Genomic DNA, 13534 nt, shown 5'->3' on the forward strand with positions numbered 1-13534 from the left:
GTTGGTAAAGAATGACGTCAGGCGTAGTAATACACGCTAAGAGCGCATGGCGAGTGGAGCGTCTGCAGAGGCTGCGCGAAGTGGGAACTGCTTTCGATTGTTGGCGGGCGCCGCCATCTTGGTCAGTGAGCTTGCGAGTGGCTGTACGACGAGGTGTACGTATTTCGGTGAAACGAGTATTTGGTGCGATTTCCCTGAAATCTTTCGTCTACCCGTGAAATCCACGAGCATCCAAGATGTCGGAACGGGAGGACAACGTTTATAAAGCGAAATTGGCTGAGCAAGCAGAGCGCTATGACGGTGAGTACATATTTTCCGGGAAAAGGACCCGGCCTGCGCTAAAATGAAATCCATGAAATCGACACAAAGCATTGCTACAAAGAGAAAGGAGGTAACACCGCTCTCGTGACGTGCCTGCTATACGATATCGTGGGATATATAACGAATTCCTCCGAGAATCGAGAACCTCAAACTGGGATCGTGTCTCATTGGATCTGTCAAAAGTTTATGAAACGTCAAATATGACTAATCCATACACGATAGTGGTCAAGTAGCCGGTTCATAACCGGTGTTTCTTTATTAAAGGGTAGATTTGTTCTTAGATTTTGTCACTTCTGCACTAGAGCCTGTCAAGGTATATGAACTCTTGAGAGTTTTCATAAAGGATTGGTTGAAAAGCTATGAAAAGATTTCGTCGTTTTCGAGTTATATTGTTTCATCGAAACAAACTAGTTAACGCCGAGATAGCGTTGCTAGGCGTGCTGTGTTCAGTACTTTACGGGGTCTCTCGGCAGATAACCAGACAGTCGGTCCTTCACCGACATGTATGACGCATAGACACGACACGATACTTACCAATCGCTGCCGGGTTACTCCTTAGACACGTAGTAACGCGTGCTCTGCTCGTGGCATTTGGCCTTGAAAGCAGAGAGAAATTATTTGGTCGATCAACCGACCGATCTATCGGATCAACAATAATACTTATTAAAATTGTCTTGTATTTTTTCTCTTAATTATTTCCTATCATATTTTCTCAAATACTATTTCTTATACCGTACGCATGGTTAATAATTTCATTTGTAGAAATTTTTACGTCTGGCGAAAGCGACGCGTGGTGGGGGATTCTCGTCTGGTAGAAGGGGAAACCGTCAAATCTTTTCGTTTTACGAACCTCTCGTTTTGCATTTCTCCTTAGATATATTTTATGCATAACACTGCTTTGTCTTGTTATCAAGCTTGCAAATCAAATATACAACATTTGACATTTTACGGAAGCAATGATATATCTTCATACAAATTTCCTGTAATCATTCAATAACTCGTATTTCTTATAAATTTGTTTCGTTTTATGTATGAACTAATTATATATATATATATTTGAATAAGAGACTTATTCGTGTGCTTCAATATTTTTTTTCAAAAGTTTTTCACACAAAAGAGATTATTTCAATGAAAATTCTTTATATACTGTACTTTAACTAAATAATAAAAATCATTTTATTTTGAATTAAATAAATTCATTTTACATATTTTATTATATTATAAATTATGAAAAATTATATTATTTATTTTTAAAATTGGAATTCAAGGAAGAAATTAATCAATGAAGCAGCAAAAAAATGATTTTTCTATTCATCTCATAAAACTGTTTTTTTTTTCATAATTTTACTATTTTCATCTCTGTGTGAATATATTAATTAAGATAGATATATCAAAGGATGGAAACTCGCATATAAGAATTCTAGTTGAAATGATTGCTAAATGTGAAGAATGACAGGATAGAGAGAGAAGAGCTGTTGTGACTCTCCCGGGATGAGGAAAAGGAAGGGCGGTGGGCAAATTTGAGGGTTGTGAGAGCAAGATACGGATGGAAAGGGGAAGAGAGACGAAAGGACGACGGGCGGGCGAGATTATGAGTGGAGGGTGAGAACGGGAAGGGGTGAGATATATAGAGTAGAGTGGGGGAAAAGAGGGGCCATAGCAGAAGGAAAGTATTGATCTGCACTAGCTATCCTACGTTTCTGTACACCTCCGTCACCGGGTATACCATGTTCATAGTATATAATTCGTGTCATCTAGAACCGTCATGAACTTGAGTCTGATCTCTTCTCACAAATGTCATTCTGAAACCTGTGTTGATTTTAGCCAATGATGATAAAGAGAAAATATAAATTGTTTCTTTAATTTGAATATTTATATATTGAATTTATACGTTACCAATTTTTTTTTTCAGGACATTTATGTTGTTTGAATGATAGTAATTGATTAATTTATTTTTTCTAAAGGACAAATTTTTTTTTAACGAATCGAATTATTGTCGATATAATTTGATGTAGATAAAAATCTAAAATTTTGAATTTTATTTATTTTAAAGATAAGATTTCAATTGTAAAATTATCTCATGTCCATCTTTAATCGTTTTTCATTAAAATCACGACCCCGTAATACCTTTTGCAACCATCTATCGATTTTATCGAGGAATCATAGATTTTAATGTCACCTAAAAATATAACAATGTATTAATTTGTTAATGTTAATATTTATTTATGATAATAAGTATTTATATAATAAATAGAGAAATTATTGATCATATTCTTTTCCCAGTTATGAGTTGTAGACAAACGTGTCATTTGATCGATATCATTATTCCCAAACATCCTATATCTATAGATAATAAGTACATAATATTAACTTATAAAGTTCAAGGGGCAACAGATAAATATATGCCTGTATACCAATTTTTCTCGTGCAGAATTTCTTTAATATCTCAGATGAAACAAAATAACAATGTTTTCACGCACAACATAATGATGTATTAATAGAGATCAATAGATCATTTCCAATTTATTATTTTGCCATGATTGCATGCAATTTATTTCGGTAAGTTCGATAATACTTTTATTAAAATATATAGTATATTTTTTCATTGTATTTTATCCTTAAACAAAAATTTCGATAATTAAATTAATTTTATTACATATCTTGTTACATGTTATCATTCTGTGTAATTTTTTATTAGTTTTCAATTTAATGAGAGTTTTGTCGATGGCGACGCTTTCGCCGATGTGATTTTATAGAAATGGTCGAGGCGATGAAGAAGGTCGCCTCGTTGGATGTGGAGTTAACCGTCGAAGAGAGGAATCTTCTTTCTGTCGCTTACAAAAATGTGATTGGCGCGAGAAGGGCATCCTGGAGAATAATCTCCAGCATCGAACAAAAGGAAGAGAACAAAGGTGCCGAGCGGAAACTAGAGATGATCCGCCAGTACCGATCTCAGGTTGAAAAAGAGCTGAAAGACATCTGCGCCGATATCCTCGGAGTTTTAGACAAACATTTGCTCCCATGTGCATCTACTGGCGAATCGAAAGTCTTCTATTATAAAATGTAAGTCAACGTGGCGAATTTTGATACAGATCTTCGAATGAAATTATTTGTTTCTGTATTCTTATTCTCTATTTTCAAAGTATATTGCACGTTTAACGTTAAACCAATTGTAAAATAGGTATTATATTTGTAAATTTAAAAATATAATTTTGAAAAATCAATAATAAAATTAAAGTAACTTAAATTAAAAGAAGTAATTAATGAAACAATTTTGTTTCGGTCTAACTTTTATATTATTTTCTGAAATAGTTGATAATGTTGCCTCGATAATTACATGAGTATAATCATTTCTTGGCGGATATGATTTATGAATAAGCGCAGATTCATTTCCATTTCATTGTATAGCAAGAAATGGTAAAATATAAATCTAGCAAAATTTTATTTAATATGCAACAAGATTTATTTATTTTGCTACATTTGCAAATAATCAATATTTGTATTTATAATTTATTATATTATAATGAATATCAATATTTGTTATATACATGAAAATGAATGGAAGAAATTACTAAAAAAATATTCATAATATATTAAAATATGTTATGATTTAAAAAAAAATTATGTTCATTCTAATAATTCTATTAATTAAAGATTACAATATAAAATTGATGCAATATATATTGTACCAAACTTGTTTACAAAGATAAAATTTTGATCTGTTACCGTAGGAAGGGTGATTATCACCGTTACCTTGCTGAATTCGCCGTTGGCAACGATAGGAAGGAAGCCGCAGAGAATTCTTTGGTCGCTTATAAAGCAGCAAGTGACACCGCCATGACGGATCTACCACCAACTCATCCCATCCGCTTAGGATTGGCGCTCAACTTTTCCGTGTTCTATTATGAGATTCTCAATAGCCCTGATAGAGCATGTCGTCTTGCGAAGGCAGCCTTTGACGACGCGATCGCGGAACTAGACACCTTATCCGAGGAGAGTTACAAAGATTCTACCCTCATTATGCAGCTTCTTAGGGACAATCTTACTCTATGGACGTCAGACATGCAAGGAGACGGTTAGTATATATCTTTTTTGTTCAAAAAAAAAAAAAAAAATTGCTCGTTTAAAACGTTCACAAACTACCACTACTAAAACGGTAGAAGTTGTGTCGTACGATCAATAATATGTATTGCAGCAGCGCGATAAAATCTTCTCTCTTATATATCAGATTTTTTTCACGAAATTGTGCAGAGAACGTATGAGATCCTTTTTTTTATTATTTGATGAAATTTGTGTATCATGATATAAAAAAATTTTTGAATTGAAACCAAAAAAGAAAGTAAAGTTTTCTATTAGGTAAGACATTTTTTAGTTGCATTATTATTCACATATAATTCTGTATAATGATTATTGAAATTATATACATATATATTTATATATGGGTAGAGAATTATTGGTCTGTGATTTAGAGTTCGAGGCTGACCGCGAAAACGAGGCTGCCGCGGTTTCCACCAATGCTTGAACTCAGGCATCCTTTCCATACGCCCTTGCATTATAAAGTCACCTGGTGAGCAACTCGATCGATCCTTCTCCTTCCTTCCTTCCTTCCTTCTTAACCATTTAGTAGATCCTTCAATTAGCAGGGTAGGGTTGAAATGAACTCAACTTTTAATTATGAGTTGAATCGACCCCACCCTATCTTAGTTTGTTACATAATTGACATTTTTATGTAACTGTATAATCATCGAGTACAGTTTATTAACAAATTTTCTTTTTGTGTTACGTAGGGGAGGGCGAACAAAAGGAGCAGTTGCCAGACGTGGAAGATCAGGACGTATCGTAACTCTAACTGTAGTGAGTGTTATTATGCGTATATAAAACTGAAAAAACACAAGAAAGCAAAAAACTCTTAATAACTTGTAAGCAAACTTGTAAGAAAACAATTCAGCAGGTGGCAGTTCGGGGTGGGAAGGGGAGATCTTTAACACGGTTGCGTGTTCTAAGCACGCACGTACGGTTATTCCAAAAAAAAAAAAAAAGTAAATACAAAAATGAAAAAAAAAAAAAATATCATTCGAAATAATACACACTAAATTACGAAGCGCGCAGAAAAGTTATAAAAAATAAAAGGACATACTCATTAAACGCGGTTAAATAGAAAAGCTGCAAGAGCGTGTGTAGAGAGGCATTATTCTTTGCCTTCTTTGCGTATCGAGAAGAGAAAAAAGATGCTGTCTCTTTCAGTGTACGATGTCGAGAACCAGTTGAGTTGGCACCGACTGTTGCAGCGCGTAGTCATATATTCGATCGTAATAGCAATGAAACCAGAAAAGCATCAGAAATGAAATAAAAAAAAAAAAGAAAAAAAAAAGAAAAGGAATATGCGCTAATCCAGTCGGAATAAACTCTCATTTTTGTTTGCTCCAGCGAGTGAGAAATAAGGAATAAGCATTATCCTCTCCGCAATGTTTTATCAATAACGAATTAATGGCTCGACGTCGATCGAAATGCATATTGTGTTCGTTTGTTTTCACCCCACCCCCAATCTCCTCCTCCTCGTCCTCTTCCCCGCTTTTTTACTGCGCGCATCATTATTCTCGCATACTATGATAAATAACGAATATTATTAATGTATGCGTGTAAATCGAGTGTAAATCATTCGTTTATCTAAGGGATAAACTCGTCTCCTCCCCAGAGCTGGAGTTACATGGTTGATCGATTAACTGAAAAAACAGTTGGAAAAACAGTTAAGATAGAACCATGCACCTTCATCTCTGTTTTCTGTATAAGATATTATTGAATGTACTTCCGACGAAGTCCCAGTTTGCAAAGCAAGTAATTTCATACATCATACACATACATAGGTCTTGAGCATGGGTTCTCTCGTATAGTTAACTTGTAAACTATTCGTTCAAGAACGTGTGCTTGCCGCGAAAGCGATGTACTTAAAAAAAAAAAAAGAAAAAAGAAAAAAAAGAAGAAACGCAATAACATCTTTGTCTTTATGTCTTAAGTCTGGCTTTCGCAGTATCAAATTTTATGTTAAGTCGAAAACAAATTCTTTTTAATTTTGTGAGTAAGAGAAAAATATATATATTCGCTATTCTCGTCGTAAATAGATATATTCTTTCATATACCAATCAGTTGTGTCTCCTCTGTGTGACGAAAGAGCAATCTGATCTTCGAAAGAAGGCTGAAAAGAAAAAAATCATGGTTGATGAGCATTTTTAATAATAATAAAAAAAAAAAAAAAAAAGAAAAGGGAAGAGAGATTATGTTTCGCAGACGGAAAAAAATAGCAGGAAACAAGTAAACTAACCTAGCTAGTCTGTAATTGTGGTTGTACTTTTTCATACGCCTCTTCTGTAAACTATAACGATCGCTGTGGTATAACAAATTACAGAATAAACAATTGTATCCCGACTCGTTCTTCACCCGCGCTCACTTTCGCTATATTATCACTGTCCTCGATTCCACTATATCTTAGTTGATCTTAGCCATACGTCCATTCACCTTTTTATCGTCGATGAACCGTTCCGTCGATTTTAGCTTATGAAAAAAAAAAAAGAAAAGAAAAGAGAGAAATAAACGGGAAACATTCCAATAAAAAAAAAAAAAAAGAAACGCTAAGAGAGGCTTCGTTTATTATTATTAAAAATCCGTGAAATTTGCGCATTTTGAGTAATAAATAGTATTTAGTAATACAATAGAATTATTCGTTTGTCGAGATAAATATTATCGGTTCGAAAATTTGTGCGATATGGACAAATTTTTTTAAACAAAAACATCTCTTAAGTGCAATGTTTCTGTATTCAATAACATAGAATATTAATATTTTGCTTGATGATGATTAAAAAAATGCAAAGAAATTACATACTGCATATTTTTCAATATTTATATTACATTAAGTTTTTCTGCTTTTCACTGTGTTACATGTTTCGAAACCAGAATTTTTTTCGCGATTAAAAAAAAAAAATATCGAAGACACTTTCGTTGAGCACCCGTGTAATAAGCGTGCAGCAAAAAAGCGAGGTTTGATATTTAAGTGGAAAAAGAAAAAAAAATAAAAAAAAAAAAAACGAAGGCGAAGAAAACGCGCAAAATGAAAAATCGAGAGCTCTGCCTAGAAATTTTTAGTGTACATCGTGCCCCTGTATTTTAGGTATTAATAACACGATACAAATTGATAATCATGTTATAAAATAAAGTTATAAAGAATAATTCAAGTAATATCAACGGCACCGTAAGTAAATATATACGATTTAATCTTAAGATCGTAAAGTTAGGATATCGAAGAAAAAAAAAAAAAAGAATTCAATCGACGTGAATCGTTCGAGCGATAGTATGGAGAGAAACGAACAGTTTAGAGAGCGTATCATGAAATGAAACGCAAACATTATCCAGAAGCGATTTTGATAAAGAAAATCGCATGAAAGACACGATGGAAAATAATGGAACCATAGAAGGAGGATTGAGGAACAATGGAAAAATAGAGGAAACATTGGAATCATCGGATATACATACATATATATATATATATAATTTAAATGCGTAATATATGCACAACTATGCGACAAATCTTTGAAAAAAAATAAATAAATAAATAAAAAGGAAGGATAGAAAAAATTAAAAAATTTGTTAACGAATGTGAACATGAAATAAATTCCAAACGACGATAAACTGTGAGATACCTCATCCAATTACTTGCTTACACGATGGATTAAAAACAAGATGAAGTAGCCCAACGTGATAACATTATTATTATTATTATTATTATTATTATTATCATTATTATTATTATTATTATTATTATCATTATCATTATTATTATTATTATTATTATTATTATTATTATTATTATTATCGTCGATGATGTAGCGTATGATTCATGATGAAATGAAAAAAGAAAAAAAAAGTAAATGTAGAATAATGTTCTCGGTTGAAATAAAATTGGGTAGAATATCGATGACTACTACCTGAATTTTATTGTAGAATTATTATTGAAAGAATATAGATGATCGATGTATCGATTGAAACCGCTTTTATCTTTTATTCAGTATCGTTGTGCGTGCTTAGTCGATTTTTATAAGAAAAAGAAAAAGAAAAAGAAAAAAGAAAAAAGAAAATAATACGTACTAATACCACATACATAACACATCTAATGTTTCATCCCTAGATGTATGTTATCTTGCTCTTGTCTCTCTGTATTTTAAAACACTAATTGTGTGTATCTCTCTTTCTCTCTTTTGTAATTATCTTCAGATCGTTCCATCTTGTCGCTAACCCAATTCACGAGAGCGAATAATTAGACCTAGATATCGAAATTTATCGTCATTTGGAGGGGATTAAATCTCGTCGTTTCTTTTTATCGGATTCGTTCGTTATGCGTTCTCACGCTCCGTACTACTACTACTACTACTACTACTACTACTACTACTATTATTAACTATTATTGCAATCGATGCGATTACACTTACGGATACGATCTTTTTCTGTAAAACCACATACACACGTACACACGAACACACACATACGTGAAAGCTACAAAATAAAATAATTACAACTCTCTAAATGTTTCCACAAATCTTTATTATTAATATTAATATTATTATTATTATATTAGTATACGAGTCAATAATTATAATTGAATATAATTTTAAAATATTTTTTTTCGCATTTTTTGTCATCGATTTAGAATTTCATAGTCATTTCAAAATAACAAGTAACAATTCTAATTAATAGATATTTACAGAATCGTAATTTAATATATTGAAAACAAATTTGATAGTAAAATTCGAAGACGTTTCTTACAAGTTGTAAAATTGTAAAAGTAAGATTTTGACCGCATTTTGTAAGATATATATATATATAAGCGTTTTGTTTCTACGTATTAAGTTACAATTCAGTAAAAAAGAAGAAGAAGAAAAAAATTCGTCACGCATAAAAATTCTCTACTATTAATAAATTGTTCTTATTCATCATATTATATTAGATAACCCGATCTATGTATCAAGATTAATCAATAACAAAATAACAAGTTAATTTACTAAAGTTTGCGACATAAAGATTTCTGATATCAATATTATTACATAACATGTTCCTTTAATCTACGATTATCGACTTCTGTAACGCAGTCATAGATTGCGAATTGTTATTTTTCGTATCTACGCCCGATAATTGATTATCTTTCCCAATAATATTTTCGCGAAAATTTGACGAGCTCGACAATAGACGCCTTGGGCCACGTTTATTAATTTCCACCTGTTTCAGAATTCGACCCAGTGAGTTCTCCGAGTTTTTCGTAATCGGAGACAAACTGAGACTCGGCGCTGTACGCGTTTTAATTATTCGTCCGCTCCTTGGAGACCTTATGATTTGATCAGTCGTTCTGCGCCTGGCAGATTTTAATTTCACACTGCGTAACATGTCTAAGGAAACGACGGGTCCCTTTGGTCCTGGTATCGTGTTTCTTCTATTCTCCTGAAATTAATATTTTTCTTCTTTGTATATTTTTAATTTATATATATATATATATATAATTCCAAGATAGAAATTATATTTGATATTGACAAATTAATCCTTTCAATTCATATTATATTTATTTTAAATTAATTTAAGTGCTGAAGAAGAAATCTCTTTGACAGATTTATTTTTCACACAGATATATGTATCACCTTGGGATTTTTAAATAACCCCCTAGTGTTCGGTTGAATGGCAACGAGGGTTGGAGGAACAATTGATCAGAGTGAAAGTTGTAATCGCTTTGACGAGTGGCCGGCTAGTAAAGTAATATTTAAAATACTTGGAAAAATGTATTATCTTTAGCAACGTAATTCTTCTTACGAATCGACGATAAGAAAATCTAACAGCTTGATTCTAAAAATTAGTTTAACTTAATAATTTTTGCAAATAGAAAACGATTAAAGTAGGAGTAATTTAGAAATTTCAATATAACACGTAATAATAATAATAATAAGACTTTTATGCTAAATAAATATTTATAATAACTTGAAACTTATTCTCATTGAACGAAAAATATATTGTTTAAGGTAAAAATATAACGATTGGAAAAAGCTATGGAATTTTTTAAAATTAATTTCTTTTTGACAAAAAGAAGTCTGATCGTCCCAAGTTTGATTTGCTAAATATTTCGACGATCTCTTCAAAACCAATGCCTTGAAACTTTAGCAAATTTTAACTTCGAAAGAACAGAATTCTTCACGCCACTTATTCGTATACTTCAATTAACGAAGTGTCGTGTAATAAGTCCTCGGATTTACCTTAAAGTTTTGCGGTGCTTTTTTTAGGGTCACCTTCAGCAAATCCTCGACAGTTATAGCTGGCCTGTTAAACAGCGGTGTCGAGCACTTTCTCGAGGGCGACCTGATGTTTCTATCGTTGTTCGGAGTGGTTGGCGTGATGATCGGCGACTTGTGCGACGAAATTTGAAGAAACGATGATTGTGGTGGTGGAGGGGGAGGAGGAGGAGGAGGCGGTGGAGGAGGAGGAGGAGGAGGAGGAGGAGCAGCTGATGGGATGGATGATATTGAAATTGATGGTATAGGGGGTGGAAGAGATGGGAGAGGTGGTGGTGGTGGTGGTAGTGGTGGTAGTGCTAGTGATTTCTTCGGAGATCTCGATTGCATATCCTTCAGCATTTGGTGCAACGTTTTCAGTTCTTGCATCAACGTCTCGTTATTTCCGGTCAACTTTTTACTCAGCTCTTGTATACTGATTACTTCTGCAGTTAAAGTGGCAATAGCGGTTGAATTACCTGCACACACCTGTGATAAACAATAATGCTGAAAAAACTTATTTAATATTAATGACTGGAATTACAACAAATTAAGGATCAAACGATATATCGATATTTATATATACTTTTTTTAATTTTATGAAAGCATGAAATGCTTTTTTACGTCAGGATTTCAGAATTTTTTAATTTTGTAATCTTTTTTATTACGTCAAAGTATAAATAATATATATATATAATGTTAAATATAAAAGAAATTTTCGTAAAATATATTGAATATAGTATACTTGAGTAATTTGTTCAGACAAACAGGTAATTTTCTCCAAAAATTTGTTGATCATCTGTTCATTCTCTGAGCGTAATGTTATGATAACTTGATTGAATTCTTTCATTTGTTGTCTCGTTGATATAAACGTTGAAACAATTCGCTTAAAATTTTCATAAGCCTGGAAAAATTATTGTATTATTGTAATTGATAATTGAAGACGGATAATTTTTTTAAACAATACTACTTACTTCTTTCATTATAGTTGTTATTTTTTTTATCATCCAAACACAAAACAGAACAATTTTAGCAATAGGTTTTTTTGCAAATTGAAGTTTTTGAAATGGCTTGCTTTGCTGAAAACTGGTACACGTGCATTTTTTATTAAAATCAATAGGCTGCAAATAATAATTTAAGTTCTGTATCGTTTCTTTTTTTTTTTTATGATAATAATAATACTTTTATCATTCTTAATTATAAAAGCAATATATATTTGAACAACTGAAAAGAATCTTAATCTTAAATAAATCAATAGAAATGAAGAAATTAATGAATTACTTCTTGAAAGCATCTGCTACAGCTGCCAGAATCGGACATAACTGGAAGATCCAAAATCAAAGTGGTCGGGGATTCTGAACTGTTGCTGCTCCAAATGGTTTTTGTGATCGTTGTATTCGGGCAAAAGTAATTCTGAACATTTTTCTTTTCCATCTGCAATAAATCGGTAGCGGAATCTACGGGTTTTTGCGATCCTTCTGCCTCCACTTCGTCGTCGAATTTGAGCGTGGTCCGGCATCTTTTCGCAGGAGGAGGTGAACCACTGCAAGGAGTGATCGATCGAGCTCTAATCCTCGTTGAAGAGCTTTTCGTGTCTGTGTAATTTTCATCGACCTTATTATTGATCTTCTCATCTTCTACGGAATAATGCTTATTGATACGTTCGTTCGAAGTCTCATTCGAAGTTAACGACGAAGAAGTGTAACAAGAAAATGAATTTGTTTGAACGCGATTTCCAAAGAATTCTTGATTCCCTGTCCGCACTTTAATGTTACTTAAATATCGTAAATTTGAAAGAATCTGCCTGCACTCGCTCCAATTATTGGATCGATTCCCATCTGAATCTTGCTCAATTTTTTCGTTTATTATTTTAACTCTATCTCTACTATTACGTTTCTCCTCGTATTGGCTCACAGAATCGCACGTAGAAATCATCGTTTGAAATTCGTCTAAAAAATTATGAAATTCATTTTGAGATTCTGATTCTGAATTAAAATTAGAAAATTTTGTTGGTTCCGAGGTATAACCACAAGAGAAGCGATAAGATGATTTTGGAGAACGAACTTCGGTAGTATAATCGTTAAATTTAATCCTTGAAAATGACTTTTTCTCTTGCAAAAACTTACAATTGTTCATTTCTAATTTTATTTCCTGATTCATCGATAGAGTTTTGTCTAATAGAAAGCATTCTTTCCCAGATACATCGGTATTCTGTTTAAACAGATTATTTGCTTGATTTATTTTAGCCACTACTTCTTTTTCACTTTTATTGCTGTTCTCTCCCGCCTCATGTTTGTCCGATCCATTTAAATCTAATTTTATTCGACGAAATCGTGGCACGATTTCTGGACTTAAATCATCGTAGTACGATAAATCAGGTTGCTCAGATTCGAACAGTACAGATTCTGGGGATCGTTGATGCAAAAGTCGTTCCGATGATCTCGACTTTTTCTGCAAAGAGATATATTTATTTTCTGCATAATCGATCTCGTCAGAAGTATCTGAATTTTGTAATAAAGTTTCTTGAGATTGATATAAAAATTTGTGTCGAGATCGTTTGTGATTCTTCCGTTTTGGCATTATAATTTTTATTCAAATAATTTATTATATTCGATACTTATACGAAATCCAGCTATGCTCGTGGATTTATATATTATAATTAAGAAAGTAAGAACATTTTTTAAGAGAAATTCTTTACGGAACACTTTTTAAGCCGAAAAATTAACATACACAATGGAATACACGTATTTTCAAACTTGTTTCGTTAATTTATACAATGAATATGAAACTGTTCTATTTATTCGTTACGTAGATGACATTGTATTAAAGGTTGCCTATTAATGTTTATTTTGATTTTAATAGAGGAAATAGTACACTAGGGAATTTTTGTTGTCATATAATTTACGATTCTATTTTCT

The 13534-nt window shown here is 32.4% G+C and overlaps 2 protein-coding genes across 2 annotated transcripts; one reads left to right on the top strand and one right to left on the bottom strand.

The window, feature by feature from the left end:
* Window positions 1-16: 16 nt before the first annotated feature.
* LOC408951 (14-3-3 protein epsilon) lies at window positions 17-7631 on the top strand. The gene is made up of 4 exons (XM_006559821.3): window positions 17-300; window positions 3078-3384; window positions 4053-4396; window positions 5109-7631. Exons 1-4 carry the CDS (start codon window positions 237-239, stop codon window positions 5162-5164), a joined length of 771 nt encoding a protein of 256 aa, XP_006559884.1. The 5' UTR covers window positions 17-236; the 3' UTR covers window positions 5165-7631.
* LOC725708 lies at window positions 6158-13484 on the bottom strand. The gene is made up of 5 exons (XM_001121525.5): window positions 11898-13484; window positions 11591-11737; window positions 11362-11520; window positions 10602-11105; window positions 6158-9801 (listed from the first exon to the last, which is right to left on the bottom strand). The coding sequence occupies exons 1-5, from the start codon at window positions 13194-13196 to the stop codon at window positions 9424-9426; spliced, it is 2487 nt and encodes an 828-aa protein (XP_001121525.2). The 5' UTR covers window positions 13197-13484; the 3' UTR covers window positions 6158-9423.
* Between the last annotated feature and the right edge of the window lie 50 nt (window positions 13485-13534).

Source organism: Apis mellifera, linkage group LG7 (assembly GCF_003254395.2).
Source record: "Apis mellifera strain DH4 linkage group LG7, Amel_HAv3.1, whole genome shotgun sequence".
In the NCBI taxonomy this organism is placed as follows: Eukaryota; Metazoa; Arthropoda; class Insecta; order Hymenoptera; family Apidae; genus Apis; species Apis mellifera.